At 46.3% G+C, this 18097-nt stretch overlaps 1 protein-coding gene and 1 long non-coding RNA gene across 2 annotated transcripts; both read right to left on the reverse strand.

Moving 5' to 3' along the window:
• Positions 1-917: 917 nt before the first annotated feature.
• LOC148114460 (uncharacterized) lies at positions 918-5655 on the reverse strand. The gene is made up of 4 exons (XR_015732943.1): positions 5319-5655; positions 4427-4484; positions 2097-2176; positions 918-1028 (listed from the first exon to the last, which is right to left on the reverse strand). It is a non-coding gene; the product is annotated as an uncharacterized LOC148114460 (long non-coding RNA).
• Positions 5656-6182: 527 nt separating this feature from the next.
• On the reverse strand, positions 6183-12709 carry LOC117666659 (uncharacterized). Its single transcript, XM_087888863.1, has 4 exons — positions 12470-12709; positions 11703-11744; positions 8552-8713; positions 6183-6508 (listed from the first exon to the last, which is right to left on the reverse strand). The coding sequence occupies exons 1-4, from the start codon at positions 12707-12709 to the stop codon at positions 6431-6433; spliced, it is 522 nt and encodes a 173-aa protein (XP_087744989.1). The 3' UTR covers positions 6183-6430.
• Positions 12710-18097: the final 5388 nt, after the last annotated feature.

Consider the following 18097-nt stretch of genomic DNA (forward strand, 5'->3'; position numbering starts at 1 on the left):
CCTTCCAGCACTGATGATGTTCCCTAGTTGGGTCATGAAACGTCTCCAAGAAAACTTTCATGGTCAGAGAGCACCAAGGACCCCCCCACCCCCTCCAGGAACTGCTCCTCCCCTTCTTCCTCTTCCTCTTCCTCTTCCTCCTCCTCCTCCTCCTCCTCCTCCTCTTCCTCCTCCTCCCCCTCCTCCAAACCCCCTTCCTTCTAGACTGATGATGTTCCCTAGTTGGTGAGCACCAAGGACCACACAGTCCTTCTCCTCCTTTTCCTCCTCCCTTTCTTCTTCCTCCTCCTCTCCTCCTCCTCCTCCAAACCCCACTTCCTTCTAGCACTGATGATGTTCCCTAGTTGGGTCATGAAACGTCTGTAAGAAAACCACCACCCCCACCCCCCACCCCCACTCTTTTTAAACTAAAAGACAGAAGAGCCAGAATGCCCCATAAAGATGCTTTAACAAAAATCTCTTCTTTAGATCCTGTCAAGTATTTGCAAGCCATTGGCACGTGTATCATACAGACACTAGTGGAGGCAGGAAGTGCCCCCACCCCTATGTGGAGAGGAGGGGCTTACACTGAGTATAAAACCCCCTCTAACCTTTCCACCAAGCTCTCTTTTACGTTTGTCCTCCATGAGACATGATCTTTGATAGGGGTGGTCACACACGCTGTGTGCCCCCTACCCTAATGGATATTAAGACAGCCTTTGTATATAGTTAATATGTTTTGTTATATGAATAAATACATTTATCACATTTATTCATGCATCTGCCTTTGGACTCTTCTATGCTCCTGGGTGTTTCTACGATCCCAATTTCCACAGATCCGTAAACACTGGAGCTACCCACCCTGAAGGGGAAAAAAAACAACAAGGCAAACATTTCAAGCATTTATTGCGTGAGTCACCAAGAGACCTCTATCATTCATGACTCCAAAGGAGAGCAAGCAACACCCCCTTTGCCTGCTCTTCGGACGGTCTTCTCCGGCCCGACTTCTACTAGCGAAAGCCTGGAGAGCAGGAGATGTAGGCACATCCCTAAAAGACGAGAAGAAGGAAGAGGGGGCATGCTTGGTTTTAGCTCAACTTGTACGGAAACATAACTGATAAGTTTCTTTCTGTTAAAACCCAAAGGTGCTTTTTTATTTTTCCAAGAGGCACCCTGGATTTTCTGGTTTTTCTTTGAAGACGTTTCGCTTCTCATCCCTGGCTCTATGCCGTCCTATTTAAGGACATTTTTGAGGCCAGGCGCATACACGGATGGCGTACGCACAAGCAAAGGCCCTGCGCGGATGGCCCTGAGCATGTGCAGAAGTCACATTTGCGAACAGGTAGGGAAAGTAAAGTTAGTACCACCCCTGTAGATCTACCTCGATGGCTGAGGCAGCCAAGAGGTGGATAAATGAGAATAAACAGATTAAAATAAAAATGTTGTGGCCCGTGTGCAGATTGTAGCCGATTCCGACAGCGAGGAAGCTGGTGTGGTGCTGCACCAGCAGCCTGTGCAGCTGACGCTCGAGTCAGACAGCGAGGAGGCTGGTGTGGTGCTGTGCCAGCAGCCTGTGCAGCTGGCACTCGAGTCAGACAGTGAGGAGGCTGGAGAAGATGTGGTGCCAGAGGCGGGGATTCAGCCAGGATCTTCAGAACCTCCAGAAGCTTCCATGGGTGAAGAGGATGAAGAGGAGGAGCCTCTTCTCGATGCACGGGTACGCAGAGCTGCCAAAAGGCAGGAGTTGTTCTTCAGAAGGAGGTCTCCTTGAGAGTAAGGCTTGGGGCTAATTGGCCACTCCCTTAGCCTATTTAAGGAGGAACGCCGACTGAAGCAATTTGTAGGGAACAACTTTAGTTCACTCTCCTTCGCGGCTGGATTCTCTGCAAATTGCTTCTGGGCTTTCTGCCAACCTTAGTAAGATTCTGATTACTTTATCTTTAGCTTCTTGTAGGCTGTTAAGACAGTTTATTAACAGCCTTTGAATGATAAAGACTAAGTTATTTTGAGTAAATAAGCTTTGTATAGAGTTTGTGTGTGCTGCGTTCTTTGGGGTCCGTAGCTGGGGCAGAACAAAAACCCAGCCAGCCCTTGGAAACAAGATATTTTTCTCTCACCTGGCGGTAAACGGCGCTGCTGCATGTGTCACAGGAGAAGTGGGTCGGTAACAATAAGTGAATTCTTTCTTTCAGGTTAACTAGAGAGACGATTCAAAAAAGAACGGAAGAGATTTTCATCCTGCGTCGTCTTCCACTGTCGGACGCAAACAACTACAAACACATGTGCAGGAAGTTCTCGACTTACAACCGTTTGTTTAGTGACCGTTTGAAGTTACGACGGCAGTGGAAAAAAGTTTTTCACACTTACGACCGTTGCAGCATCCCCATCGATCAAAATTCACACACTTGGAAACTGTTTCACATTTATGACGGTCGCAGTGTCCTGGGGACATGTGATCCCCTTTTGCGACCTTCTGATCCCTGGGGAAGCCAGACTCACTGAACGACCGTGATACTGACTTAACAAATGGAGTGATTCACTTAACAACGGTGGCCAGAACAGTCATAAAGTCAAGAAAAACTAACTTAGCAATAGCCCTTAGACTTATATACCGCTTCACAATGTTTTTATAGCCCTCTCTAAGCAGTTTACAGAGTCAGCCTCTTTCTCCCAACAATCTGGGTCCTCATTTGACCGATCTCGCAAGGACGGAAGGCTGAGTCAACCTTGAGCCTGAAGAGATTCGAACGCCAGGCTGGGGGCAGAGTCAGCCTGCAATATTGTCTTCTAACCACTACGCTACCAGAAAGGAAGAAAAAAGAGAGGAAGGAAAAAGAAGGGAAAGGGAAAGGGAAAGGGAAAGGGAAAGGGAAAGAAGGAAGGAAGGAAGGAAGGAAGGAAGGAAGGAAGGAAGGAAGGAAGGAAGGAAGGAAGGTGTTGTGGCCCGTCAGCAGCCTGTGCGGATTGTAGCTGATTCCGACAGCGAGGAGGCTGGTGTGGTGCTGTGCCAGCAGCCTGTGCAGCTGGGGCTCGAGTCGGACAGTGAGGAGGCTGGAGAAGATGTGGTGCCAGAGGCGGGGATTCAGCCAGGGCCTCCAGAACCTCCAGAACCTCCCATAAGTGAAGAGGAAGAAGAGGAGGAGCCTCTTCTCGATGCACGGGCGCGCAGAGCTGCCAAAAGGCAGGAGTTGTTCTTCAGGAGGAGGTCTCCTCGAGAGTAAGGCTTGGGGCTAATTGGCCACTCCCTTAGCTTATTTAAGGAAGGACAACGACTGAGGCAATTTGCAGGGAACAACTTTAGTTCACTCTCCTTCGCGTCTGGATTCTCTGCAAAATGGCTTCTGGGCTTTCTGCCAACCTTAGTAAGAATTGTGATTACCTTATCTTAGAATTCTTGTAGGCTGTTAAGCACGTTTATTAACAGCCTTTGGTTGAAAAAAGTTATTTGAGTAAAATAAGCTTTGTATAGACTTTATGTGTGCTGCATTCTTTGGGGTCCGTAGCTAGGGCAGAACAGAAGGAACGAAAGAAGGAAGGAAGGAAGGAAGGAAGGAAGGAAGGAAGGAAGGAAGGAAGGAAGGAAGGAAGGAAGGAAGGAAGGAAGGAAGGAGGGAGGGAGGGAGGGAGGGAGGGAAGGAAAGAAGGAAGGAAGGAAGGAAGGAAGGAAGGAAGGAAGGAAGGAAGGAAGGAAGGAAGGAAGGAAGGAAGGAAGGAAGGAAGGAAGGAAGGAAGGAAAGAAGGGTAGGAAAATATAGCAATAGCTCTTATATACCACTTCACAGTGCTTCACAACCCTCTCTAAGCGGTTTACTGAGTCAGCCTCTTGCCCCCAACAATCTGGGTCCTCATTTTACCGACCTTGCAAGGACGGAAGGATAGGTCAACCCTGAGCCGGTCAGGATTGAACTGCCAAACTGCTGGCAGCCGGCACTCAGCGGAAGTAGACTGCAGTGCTGCATTCTAACCACTGCGCCACCACGGTTCTTAACAAATGTCTCACTTAGCAACAGGAATTTTGGGCTCAGCTGTGGTCGTACGTCGAGGACCCCCTGCATAAACTTTAATAAATCTTCCATGCTGTAATCTAACCATTGGTCCTGGTTCTTTGCACCTGACATGAATCCGTTCAACTCCACCACTACCCCAGCCCCACCTGCTCTTCTCCTACACGGGAACCTCCTGCCTTCCTAAATTTCCCTCTCACCCCCCAAACCATTGCTGCTCCTGGGACTCCATGGACCCAGAGGGCCTACAAAGATGTGCCCCTTGTACGCCATCGTCTTCTTCCTCCAGAAAACGAAGAAGGGAGAAACTCCACAGGTATCTATCTACCTGTGCAGGTGATCAGTGGGACCAACCAGTTCCAGGACTAATGATCCTATCCTCCCTCCAGAGAATATAATTCTACCAGTGGCTGGAGCCAAAGGTGGCTGCCAGCAATACCCACCACTCAATATCTGTCTACACCATGTTCCCAGAGGGAAGACTCTTTCCGCGACAGCACTCTGCAAAAGGAAGAAGACAAAGAATAACTGAGTTGGAAGGGACCTTGGAGGCCTTCTAGTCCAACCCTCCGCCCAAGCAGGAGATCCTACACCATTTCTGATAAATGGCAGTCCAATCTCTTCTTGGAAGCCTCCAGTGGGGTGAAGCTCCCACAGCCTCTGAAGGTCCTTCCACTGATTAATTGTTCTAACTGTCAGGAAGTTTCTCCTTAGTTCTAAGTTGCTTCTCTCCTTGATTAGTTTCCACCCGTGGCTTCTTCTCCTGCCTTCAGGGGCTTTGGAGAATAGCTTGACCCTCTTCCTCCTCTCTGGGGCAACCCCTCAAATATTGGAAGATGCTCTCCTGTCTCCCCTGGTCCTTCTCTTCACTAGACTAGCCATGCCCAGTTCCTGCAACCGTTCTTCGTATGTTTTAGCCTCCGGTCCCCTCATCATCCTGGTTGCTCTTCTCTGCACTTTTTCTAGAGTCTCAATATCTTCTTTATATTGTGATGACCAAAAATGGATGCAGAATTCCAAGTGTGGCCTCACCAAGGCCTTATAAAGCAGTACTAACTCTTCACGTGATCTTGACTCTATTTCTCTGTTAATCTCCTGTTTCTAAGCCTTCACCTTAACAACTATACTAAACTGGCTCTTAGCTGAACTCAAGATCTCAGCTGAACTAATTCTACATCCCTTTGATTCTCTAGATACGGAGAAAGAGACTTTTATTGATAGCTGCCCTGAGTCTCCGGAGAGGGGCGGCATATAAATTTAATAAATAAATAAATTTAAAAACGGGACTCAAGGCCTCCTGCCCTTGTCCTCCTGTACTCCTTGCCACGTACTCACATCAATTACGCACGAGCCCGTTGCACAGGATCCCACAATGTTGAACGCACTGGGTGGAGAAACAAACCATCATGACCCAAGATGTAATCAGCATCTTATCCAGACCCTCCTCCGATCTTAAGCCAGTTCCCAGCCTTTCCCAGAGAATGATTGTAACCACTCTCCTGCCTAATTTATTATCTAGCTCTCTACCCCAGGCCAGTGGTGGGATTCAAATAATTTAACAACCGTTTCTCTGCCCTAATGATTTCTTCCAACAACCAGTTCACCAAACTGCTCAGAAAGTTAACCACCGGTTCTCCCAAAGTGGTGCGAACCGGCTGAATCCCACCACTGTGCCAGGCCTTCTCCAGAAATTCAAGGTGGTGTAGCTAAATCTCTCTTCGTTGGCAGCCTTCTCAGGGAATCCGGACAGGGAACACAATGAGGCGAGCTAATTCTACTTGATTGTAGAGTGACATTAATGGAATCTTGGAAGTCTGAAAGTAGAAATCTCCCACTGTCACCTTTACAGATTGAGAGACTAGGGAGGGCTCTTTCTAAGTGTGCTTTCTCCACCCATTATCCAGCTGCAGGCTCAGCTGACTGTTATCTGACCATTTCCTTGGCTGTGTCTCTTTTCCTAGTCTCCCAAGGTCTTTCCCACCTATTGCAAAAACCTTGCAAGTCTGAAAGTACAATTCTCTCACTGTCACCTTTACAGCCTGAGAAACTAGGGAGGGTCCCTTCTGAGTGTCTTTTCTCCACCCATTATCCAGCTGCAGGCTCAGCTGACTGTTATCTGACCATTTCCTTGGCTGTGCCTCGTTTCCTCGTCTCCCAAGGTCTTTCCCACCTATTGCAAAAACCTTGCAAGTCTGAAAGTACAATTCTCTCACTGTCACCTTTACAGCCTGAGAAACTAGGGAGGGTCTCTTCTGAGTGACTCTCTCCACCTGTTATAAAGCTGAGGGCTAAGGCATCTTTTTTCTAACTGTCCCTTATGCAGCATTTCTACACTGTTTCTCAAGGTCTTTCTCACGTACCCTTATATCACCCCCCTTCCCGACTCAAACATCTTCTTGCCTCCAACTTCCAGATAATCCAATCCTTACCATTCAAGTTTAGATCCATTACCTTAATGTAGTCATTGTGATCGAGACCAATCTCCTTGCACAGTTAATGGTAGCCCGGATACCAAACCTTCCTGTCTACAAATGGGGAAGAAAAGAGTATCAAGAATTCTACCAAATATGGTCAAAGTCCATTTGGTGTGTCAAGCATCAGGAAATTTAGTTATTTAAGTTATGTGTTATTTAGTTACTTAGGTATTTAGGTATTTACTGACCTAGTTATTTAGGTATTTAGTTACTAGTTATTTAGTTACTTAGTTATTTAACTACTTACCCTGTTTCCCCCAAAATAAGACCTCCCCTGATAATAAGCCCAATCGGGCTTTTGAGCACATGGCAATAAGGCCAAGTGCTTATTTCAGGGTTCAAAAAAATATAAGACAAGGTCTTATTTTCAGGAAAACACGGTAGTTATTTAGGTATTTGGGTGTTTAGCTATTTAGTTAGTTAGGTATTTAGCCATTTAGTTACTTAGTTATTTAGGTATTTAGTGACTTAGTTATTTACGTATTTAGTTACTAGTTATTTAACTACTTACCCTGTTTCCCCCAAAATAAGACCTCCCCTGATAATAAGCCCAATTGGGCTTTTGAGCACATGGCAATAAGGCCAAGCGCTTATTTCAGGGTTCAAAAAAATATAAGACAAGGTCTTGTTTTCGGAGAAACATGGTAGTTATTTAGGTATTTGGGTATTTAGCTATTTAGTGACTTAGTTATTTAGGTATGTAGTTACCTTAGTTATGTAGTTATTTACTGTGGGTATTTAGTTGCTTAAGTATTTAGGTATTTAGTTACTTAGTTAGCTACTTAGTTATTTAGTTATTTAGTATGGTATAACAGAATACAGCATAAATACATTAATGCATAAAACTCACAAAAACAAGATATAAAATGTGTAAAAAAAAAAAAAAAGTAAAGATTTCCCTTGTCCAGTAACGTCTAATTCTAGGGTGCAATGTTCATCTCCATTTTTTGGCTGAGGAAGCCAGCATTGTCCAAAAACATTTTCTGTGGCCATGTGGCCAGCATGACTATAAGCTGAAGCACACGGGACGTGGTTACCTTCGCACCCAAGTGGTACCTCTTAATCTACTCGCATTTGCATGCTCTTGAACTGCTAGGTGGGCAGGAGCTGAGGCAAGGAAAGCAGGAGCTCACCCTGTCGCGCGGAGCTCGAACCCGGGCTGTCAGCTCTCCAGGTGACAAGATTCCAGGTCTTTAATTCCTGAGCCATCACACCCCACGGTGTGTATCAAATATGTGTATAAAATGTGTGTCAAAACATAAAACACCAGGACATTTAATTATTTAAAAAACACGCCGTACGAATGATAAATTGACGTATGAATAAAATTAAGTTATGTAAAACTTAAAATATGGATGTTGTTATTAGACTGGTTAAGCCTACAGCCAAATAGCTAGATCCAGGGATGGGCCTCAGATCTTTTAGCAATGGGTTTGCTGCTCCGTTGCTGGGTGGGAGTGGCCATGGTGGGTGTGGCCTAGTCGGCCACCTGCACCACAGCAGGGGGGGGTGTTTTTTGCCCTCTGCAGGCTCTGGAGGCTTTCCTCGAGCCTCCTGGGGTCCGGAGGCCCTCCAGAGGTCAGAAATGGGCCCGTTTCCAGACTTCTGGAACTTCCGGGAAGCCTGTTTTTTTCACCCTCCCCAGGCTCCAGAGGCTTTTCTCGAGCCTCTGGGAGGTTGAAAACAGCTTTCCCTGGGGTCTGGAGGCTCTCCGGAGGCCGGAAACAGGCCCGTTTCCGGATTTCTGGAACTTCCGGGAAGCCTGTTTTTCACCCTCCCCAGGCTCCGTGGGCATGGCCAGCGAGGGGTGGCATTTGAGGGTTCGCCGAATCCCGGAGATCCTTGGCTAAAGGATTACCCAAACCCTGCCGAACCCCCAGGAGCCCACCCCTGGCTAGCTCATTTAGATTTTGGACAGCAGCACCCTCGAGATGATGTGGTTTAATCATTTAAATCAGGGGTCACTTAAGTGATCGTCCACAAGGACTCCGAGATCCCTCTCACAGTTACTATGACTGAGTTACCAGCCAGATAAATCTGCCATGGATTAAGGCTGGACTTTCCCAGAGTTGGCTGGACAGTTGTGCTGCTTACCACAACAAAATGCAGAACGGGGACATATCCTCCCCCTGATGAGACATATCCAATTGTGACCCCGAAGCCGAAATCAATATAGATACTAGATGTCCTGATCTCAGCTTTAAGGCTTGTACACACGATCCGAACAACGACAGACAAACCCCTCGGGCAGTTGACCTGCAGAAGTTAAAGAGAAGTTACCTTCACCTGCTCAAGGAGATTGCGAAATTAGAAATAGAAATAGAATAATTGTTGTGGTCCGCCAGCAGCCTGCGGAGCTGGCAGTGGAGTCGGACAGTGAGGAGGCTGGTGAGGAACATGGACCAGTCCTGGAGTCTGGGGAAGTCCCAGACGAGAGCTCTGCGTCGGAGGCAGAGATGGAGCCAGGGCCATCTGGGAGTGATGTGCAGACTCCGGAGCCTCCAGAGTCGGACAGCAGAGAGGCAGAGGAACAGGAGAAGCCTGTTCCTAGTGCACGCATGCACAGAGCTGCCAGAAGGAAAGAACAGTTAAAACAAAAGGGACGACTCTGGAGTAAGGCCTGGAGATGATTCGCTCCTTCAATAAGGCTTAAAAGAGGAGCAAAGGCACGTGGGCCCTTTGCAGGAAAGCAACGTTGTTAATTCTGTTCCCAGTCGGCATCTCTCTTTGATTCTGGACTCTGTGTGGCTTTGCCAAGTAGGTCTTTGGCAGAGTGTCAAGGGAGATAAAGATGGGTAATTATCCCAAAGGACTTTTTGCAACTAATTGGGACTCAGCTGTGAATGAACATAATTCACTGCTGTTGCAATAAAAGAGGTTTTGGGGATTACTCGTGTGTTTTTATGACTCAGGAAGCCTAGATCACAACAATAACAGAGTTGGAAGGGACCTTGGAGGTCTTCTAGTCCAACCCCCTGTATAGGCAGGAAACCCTACACCACTTCAAAACCAAAACCCCACCCAATTAGAGGTGTTTGTGTGTATGCAAGAGATGTGATCAGTTTGCACCAGGACTCTGGGGAGTCCAATCTGGTGTTAACCGCAAATATTGTTTTATTGTTATTTCATTCTAAGGATGATGGGCGTTTATAAATTTTTATCTAACCTGTTATCTATTTTTTTTTTCTTTCCTACGTATGATAGGTCAACTGGGTTGCTGATAGATGTGGAAGCTTGTAAATTTTGGATCTGCTTTGCAAGGGGGGAAGCTATTACAGCTAGTCCTTGACTTACAACGGTTTGTTTAGTGACCGGTCAACGTTACAGTAGCACTGAAAAAAGTGGCTTACGACCACTTTTCACAGTTATGACCTTTGAAGCATCGTGAGCATAATTCAGGTGCTTGGCAACTGATTCATACTTATGACGGTCACAGTGTCCTAGGGGGAGGGGGGTCACGTGATCCCCTTTTGCGACCTTCTGACGAGCAAAGTCCATGGGGAGGCCAGATTCACTTAACAACCTTGTCACTCGCTTAACAACGGCAGTGATTCGCTTAGCAAACAAGGTCGTACAATGGGACAAAATTCACTTCGCAACTGCCTTGCTTAGCAATGCAAATCTTGGGCTTAATTGTGGTCGTAAGTCGAGGACCACCTGTGGAACGGTTTCCATGCATTTCCTGCCAGAAAATGATAAGAAATCGGGATTTGGAAGGGTGGTGGCACCGAGGGGCCACGAGTAATATCATGATTTTTTTGACTCCCTTGCTATCAATCACTCAATCATTCATTTCCTCAGGATGGAATTTGTATGCTTGGTTTGGTTGGCTCCATTGTTATGAGGGTTTGTTCATGGTTTATCCTCAGACAACGGGATGAGAATCTCACCCAAGGGGGTCCAAGCTGTGTCTCTCAACTTTGGGCACTTTAAGGTGGGTGGACTTCAACTCCCAGAATTCACCCTAGCTGAGGAATTCTGGGAATTGAAGTCCATCCTGGATGGGGAATTCTGGGAATTGACGTCCACCCTGGCTGGGGAATTATGGGAGTTGACATCCACCCTAGCTGAGGAATTCTGGGAATTGAAGTCCACCATGGCTGAGGAATTCTGGGAATTGAAGTCCATCCTGGATGGGGAATTCTGAGAGCTGAAGTCCATCCTGGATGGGGAATTATGGGAATTGACGTCCACCCTAGCTGAGGAATTCTGGGAATTGAAGTCCACCATGGCTGAGGAATTCTGGGAATTGAAGTCCATCCTGGATGGGGAATTCTGAGAGCTGAAGTCCACCCTGGCTGGGGGATTCTGGGAGTTGACATTCACCCTGGCTAGGGAATTATGGGAATTGACGTCCACCCTGGCTGGGGAATTATGGGAGTTGAAGTCCACCCGGGCTGGGGGATTATGGGAATTGAAGTCCACCATAGTTGAGTAATTCTGAGAGCTGAAGTCCACCCTGGCTGGGGAATTATGGGCGTTGAAGTCCACCCTCGCTGGGGGATTATGGGAATTGAAGTCCACCATAGTTGAGTAATTCTGAGAGCTGAAGTCCACCCTGGCTGGGGAATTATGGGCGTTGAAGTCCACCCTCGCTGGGGGATTATGGGAATTGGAGTCCACCATAGTTGAGTAATTCTGAGAGCTGAAGTCCACCCTGGCTGAGGAATTATGGGCGCTGAAGTCCACCCTGGCTGGGGGATTATGGGAGTTGTCCACCCTGGCTGGGGAATTATGGGCGTTGAAGTCCACCCTGGCTGGGGGATTATGGGAGTTGTCCAACCTGGCTGGGGAATTATGGGTGTTGAAGTCCACCCTGGTTGTGGGATTATGGGAATTGAAGTCCACCATAGCTGAGTAATTCTGAGAGCTGAAGTCCATCCTGGCTGGGGAATTATGGGCATTGAAATCCACCCTGGCTGGAGGATTATGGGAGTTGAAATCTACAGATCTTTGGGAAGGATTGCCCATGTCTATCTTGACATCAATCAACCCCTTTATCCAAATTTTCATCTGAATCTGACTCTTCATAATTTGTCTTCGGAAACATAAAATTTATTTCTGCTCCATAGGACAGAGCCTCTCCAAAGGAGATCCCTTGGCTCACCTCAGAAGGAGAAGAAGACCCTTCCCCTTTTCCGTCGCTGGGAGGAACCTGACGCTGCCGATCTCAGGAGGCATCCATCAGTTGCTTCCCAAGATGGAACATCTAACCAACCCGCGAAGGCTTCGAAGGAAGACGTACCTGTGGGAAGTTCTCCACGATGACAGTGGTGGTCATAGTCGTCTGCAAAGAGAAGACCATGGTCCTTATTTTGGTGCCCGTCTTCTGGGCTCGGTTGCAAGAGTCCATCAAGAGATCTGGCCCACCAAAGAATAAAACCAGGAGAACACGGAGGAAAGCACTTTTCCAGTCAGCTTTTGCTGGTGTTTTTCCAAAGGCAACTGGACTTTCTTGGGGTTTTTTTTTTTGCCTTGAAAACATTTTGAACTGAAGAAGCTTCTTGGATGAGAAGCAAAACGTCTTCAAGGAAAAACAAAGTCCAGTTGCTTCTTGGAAAAGAACTTTTGGGACCTGGGTGATGGAGAATCTCCGTAGACAAATGTTTCGTGGTTCCTTCGAACAGAGAGGGCTTCCCTCAAAGTATGCAACCCATCTCTTTCACCGAATTGGACCAGATATTCCATCTTTGGATTATTTATTTATTTATTTATTTTATTAGATTTTTATACCGCCCTTTTCCCACAGGACTCAGGGCGGTGAACAGCCAAGAATAAAAACATCACGTACAAAATTTAAAATTTTAAAAAGAATTAAACAAAATTTTGGCCCAATAAGTTTAAAACACCCCAACTAAAATTCATTTACAATTTAAAATATTACACAGGCAAGACCCCACAGACACATACTACTACTGCTAGTTACTACTTACTTACTACTACTCACTTACTACTTACTTACTGCTTACTTACTGCTACTTACTACTGCTACATACTACTATTGCTACTCACCGGGGTGATCTCCTTGTCAAAGACTTTTGCGTCCAACAGAGCAGTGAACAAACAAGTCAAGTCTTCTGCGCTGGTGTAATACACAAAGTTGTTGTCCAGGGCTCCGGTGTACAAGTGGCCGCAACTGAGAACAGGGGGCTGTTGTTTGGAGACCCCTGCGCAGACTGCCTGCAAGATACAACGGGGCAAGGCCTGGAAACCGCCACGGTCTGCGGACTTGCCAAGCAAACGGTGCTCCATCCATTTGTGGCTAACTTGGGTCAGTGTGCTGCAGCCTTCCTAACAAATGTGTGTACAAGGCATGCACGCAAGAAAGGCACTGGGGGGGGGACCCCACGACTGTCCGTGCAGAGGATAACATGGCATCCCACCAAGCAGAAGTATGTACAACAATGGCAATTTTGCAACTGGTGGACTTCAACTCCCAGAATTCCTGAGCCAGCATTAGCTGGCTCAGGAATTCTGGGAGTTGAAGTCCACTAGTTGCAGAGTTGCCATCGTTGCTCACACATACATACACACGTATGTGGGCCTAACAGCTGCAGAAGCTCCAGGCTTTTGCACACAGCAAAGAGGAACCCCTGGATGGAGACCAGTCCTGCCCCATCCCCCCAAAAAACGGCAAGTCACTCACGACAAAAGGCAACTCGAGCAACGAAGCGGTGATCCTGGGAGGGAACCGATCATACCTGCAGCCCGCCGGCAAGGAAATTGGAGCTGCAAAGCAAACCAACAAAAATAAATGCAAATAATGGTGGCAACCTGGTTTAAAACAAACCAGAATCTGCACTGGCCAAGCAGAATAGACTCCAGAATAACAGAGTTGGAAGGGACTTTGGAAATCTTCTGGTCCAACCCCCTGCTTAGGCACGAAACCCTACAACAGGGATGCTATTCAGCAGATCCTAACAAGTTCTGGAGAACCGGTAGCAGAAATTTTGAGCAGTTCGGAGAACCGGCAAATACCATCTCTGGCTGGCCCCAAAGTGGGCTGGGAATGGAGAATTTGCAATATCCTTCCCCCCAGGAGTGGGGTGGGAATGAGGATTTTGCAGTATCCTTCCCCCCAGGAGTGGGGTGAGAATGGGGATTTTGCAGTATCCTTCCCCCAGAAGTGGGGTAGGAATGGGGATTTTGCAGTATCCTTCTCCCCAGGAGTGGGGTGGAAATGGAGATTTTGCAATATCCTTCCTCCAGGAGTGGGGTGGGAATGGAGATTTTGCAATATCCTTCCTCCAGGAGTGGGGTGGGAATGGGGATTTTGCAGTATCCTTCCCCCCAGGAGTGGGGTGGGAATGGGGATTTTGCAGTATCCTTCCCTCAGGAGTGAGGTGGGAATGGAGATTTTGCAGTATCCTTCCCCCAGGAGTGGGGTGGAAATGGAGATTTTGCAATATCCTTCCCCCAGGAGTGGGGTGGGAATGGGGATTTTGCAGTATCCTTCCCCCAGGAGTGGGGTGGGAATGGAGATTTTGCAATATCCTTCCTCCAGGAGTGGGATGGGAATGGGGATTTTGCAGTATCCTTCCCCCAGGAGTGGGGTGAGAATGGGGATTTTGCAGTATCCTTCCCCTGCAATGCCCACCAAGCCACACCCACCATGCCACACCACGCCCACCATGCCACGCCCACAGAACCGGTGGTAAAAAAAATTTGAATTCCACCACTGCCCTACACCAAATAACCAACTTCCATCCATTCTTAACAAAAGCAGGAGGGTTCCTTCACAAGGCTAGCCTGCAATTAATCTTTACCAGGATGGACTCAATTCTTTGTTTTAGTTATTTATTACATTTATGACACCCACCTCCTTTTTTCCAAAGCGACCCCTGGCAGCTGATAATAGCGCAAAATCATAAATGCAGAAATGTTAAAATAACAATTAAGCTGATGTTCTGGGTTTGCATGGGAAACTGAGCTATAAACTAACCACAGAGGCTGTGCGTGGGAACCTGGGCAGTTGATGCTTTAATGCAAAGTTTCTCTACCTTGGCAATTATAAGCTGCGTGGATCTCAATGCCCAGAATTCCCCAGTCAGAGTGTTTCAGGATGGGTGGATTTCAACTCCCAGAATTCCCCAGTCAGAATGCTTCAAGATATGTGGACTTCAACTCCCAGAATCCCCCAGTCAGAAAGCTTTAAGATGGGTGGACTTCAACTCCCAGAATCCCCCAGTCAGAAAGTTTTAAGATGAGTGGACTTCAACTCCCAGAATTCCCTAGCCACTATGCTTTAAGATGGGTGGACTTCAACTCCCAGAATTCCTTAGTCAGAATGCTTCAAGATGGGTGGATTTCAACTCCCAGAATTCCCCAGCTCATGAGTTGAAGTCCACCCGTCTTAAAGCATAATGGCCAGGGAATTCTGGGAGTTGAAGTCCACCCATCTTAAAGCATAATGGCCAGGGAATTCTGGGAGTTGAAGTCCACCCATCTTAAAACTTTCTGTCTCATGTGAACTGAGCTGAAATATGTACCCCATTAATGCTAAGCAGCAAATCCATCCAGGTTAAACCCGGTAAGGAATCCTCCCAACAAGGTATCCAGATCTCCTAAAGCTTTCCCTCTTTTTTCTCAACTCTTCCAAGAGGGATCCAGTACATTGTGTGAATGCGTACTTCCTTCCCTTCCGTGGTAGGACCAAGATTTATGGGTTTTTTTATATGGAATAGAATAGAGTAGAGTAGAGTAGAATAGAGTAGCGTAGCGTAACATAGAGTAGAGTAGAGTAGCGTAGCGTAGCATAGAATAGCATAGAATAGCATAGAATAGAGTAGAGTAGAGTAGAGTAGCGTAGCGTAGCGTAGCGTAGCGTAGAGTAGAGTAGAGTAGCGTAGCGTAGCGTAGCGTAGAGTAGAGTAGAGTAGAGTAGAGTAGCGTAGCGTAGCGTAGCGTAGCGTAGCGTAGCGTAGCATAGCATAGCATAGCATAGAATAGCATAGAATAGATTTTTATTTCAATTATTTAAAAAAAATTATATCCCCTCTTTTTTAAAAAAAAATTGTGGAAAACCTGCTCAATCATTTTTTAAACAGGTTAGCTGTATTTGATGCTAACAAGGGGAGGGTCGTAAGGTACCAACGGGAGCAGGTAGTAGGAAAGATGAGAAGGATAATAGAAAATGAAGCCCAGCTTCATGGTTAGCTATAAATGCTTGTCTGGATGCAAACGAGGATTGCTTACCCAAGTCAACCACGAGCAGGAAATTCAGCCTCCTACACACCACAGTATATGCCTGGCAAATCTGCAAGAGAAGCCGAATCGAGCGACACGATGAGATCTTGTTTGCAAAATATAACAACGCTTATTCAATGCTTATTAAAAGAAAGGAATGTTAGGGGGGGAAAGGGGGGGAGCCATGTTCAAAGAGAGAAGTAAAAAAAAAAAAAAAGGCTTCCAACTGTCAAGGACCTTGGAGTACTCATTTCTAAAGAACTAAGTGCCCGAGCCCCCTGTAACAACATTGCCAAAAAGGCATTAAGAGTTGTTAACCTAATCTTGCGTAGCTTCTTCTCTGGTAATGTTGTACTGCTAACTGGAGCATACAATACATTTGCTAGACCAATTATTGAATACAGCTCATCTGTCTGGAACCCGCACTGCATATCGGATATAAATACAATCGAGAGAGTCCAGAGATATTTTACGAGAAAAGTCCTCCATTCCTCTAACCGCAATAAAATACCTGATGCCACCAGACTCCAAATTTTGGGCTTAGACAATTTAGAACTTCGCCGTCTTTAGTCTGACCTAAGCATAGTACATAAAATCATCTGCTACGATGTCCTTCCTGTCAATGATTACTTCAGCTTCAACCACAACAATACACGAGCACACAATAGAGACAAATTCAAGGTAAATCGTTCCAAACTCGATTGCAGAAAATACGACTTCAGCAACAGAGTGGTCAATGCCTGGAATGCACTACCTGACTCTGTGGCTTCTTCCCCAAACCCCCAAAACTTTAACCTTAAACTATCTACTGTTGACCTCACCCCATTCCTAAGAAGTCTGTAAGGGCCGTGCATAAGTGCACCAGCCTGCCTTCCGTCCCTGTCCTAATATTCCTTTTTACTCTTACTCTTTTCATGTATTCAAATTATGTTTATACTTTTACCTGTTATCTTATATATGCTTGACAAATAAAACTTATGATTTTGATTATGAACTTGCTTCAATTGCAGTCGATTATCAAAATAATACCACCTCCAACCCTGACGTTATGCTTCATAATCTTTCAGGCTAGTTGTCTCATTTGAAGGCTGCACAACATGGACTTTGTAGTATTGTTGTCCCTTGATAAATACCTGTGAGTGTTAAATTGGCATCTGGTTTGTCCCTTTGCGGACTCTAAACAACCTTATGAGGGGTTTTTTTTCCCCCTCATTAGCTTCCTAAATTTTTATGCCAACTTTCCATGAAGTTCATTTAAATCAGCACCGCTGGCTGGGGGATTCTGGGAGTTGAAGTCCACCCTTCTTCAAGCTTCCAAGGTTGAGAAACACTGATTTAAATATATTTAAATCAGTGTTTCTCAACCTTAACCCTTATATTGATATAAGGGTTAAGGGTCGTTAAGTGAATTTGGCTTTCCCCATTGACTTTTGCTGGTCAGGTGGTCACAAAAGGACACCACGTGACTCCGGGAAACTCTGACTGTCATAAATGTGAGTCAGTTTTCAAGCCTCCGAATGTGAATCATTCGGAGCTTGAAACGGGGCTGCTGCGATGGTCATAAGTGTGAAAAACGATCCTAAGTCACTTTTTTTTTTCAGTGCCGTTGTGACTTCGGTCACTAAATGAACTGTCGTAAGTCGAGGACTATTAGGGTCTATGCATGCCAGGGCATGAGCCTACTACGAAAATCCTTCCGCTCATCAAAAGCTAAAATCAAAGGTTTTGATTTTATTCCAGAAAATTCCAGGAAGCCATTTCATAATGCGGCTGGCTGGGGAATTCTGGGAGCTGTAGTCCACCTGCCTCACGGTGGTTAAAATTGAGAAACATTGCAATAGAAAGTGGAAATCCTCAGCAACACTCACCGGACCGCCTAAAACACCAATCAGTGCAACTCTGGGCACCTGGATCGATATGCTGGAAGGAAAGAGAGACACGGATGAGACCTGAGTCGGTGTCTCCGGGAGGGACACGGAGGAACCGGGGTCCCCGATGCTCAATGTTGGGACACCCAACTTTCAGCTAACTTTATGGTGAGCAAATCCCAAGCTAACAACACAGGTAAAGATTTCGCCTGTCCAGTCGTGTCCGATTCTAGGGGTCAGTGCTCATCGGGTCTATGACAATTCGGATTGTCACATCTGGTTCAGATTGGACTGCCATTTGTCAGAAATGGTGTAGAGTCTCATGCTTGGGCAGGGGGGTGGACTAGATGACCTACAAGGTCCCTTCTTTCCAACTCTATTAATCTGATAAATTTGACCAACTCGCTGCAGGACAAGAGTTGCACTAATATCAGAGAAATGGTAGAATAGAATCACTAAAGAAAGGATGCAAAAAGGAGGGACAGAATGAGGTGAGAATGGCCAAAATTAAAATAATGTTTATGTACTTGAAATAATTAAACAGAAATGGTAAATTGTCCGGCAATGAGTTGGCCGCAGCAAGTTA

The sequence above is a fragment of the Pantherophis guttatus genome, chromosome 3, assembly GCF_059756535.1.
Source record: "Pantherophis guttatus breed Tessera chromosome 3, ASM5975653v1, whole genome shotgun sequence".
Taxonomy (NCBI): Eukaryota; Metazoa; Chordata; class Lepidosauria; order Squamata; family Colubridae; genus Pantherophis; species Pantherophis guttatus.

Excerpts from the sequence above, each read along its gene's own strand:
- LOC117666659 (XM_087888863.1), bottom strand. The coding sequence starts at position 12,709 with ATGGAGCACCGTTTGCTTGGCAAGTCCGCAGACCGTGGCGGTTTCCAG. Across the intron at positions 11,745-12,469 it reads TTGACAAGGAGATCACCCCG|ACGACTATGACCACCACTGT; the intron begins GTGAGTAGCAAT and ends TTCTCTTTGCAG. Across the intron at positions 8,714-11,702 it reads TCGTGGAGAACTTCCCACAG|GTCAACTGCCCGAGGGGTTT; the intron begins GTACGTCTTCCT and ends TAACTTCTGCAG.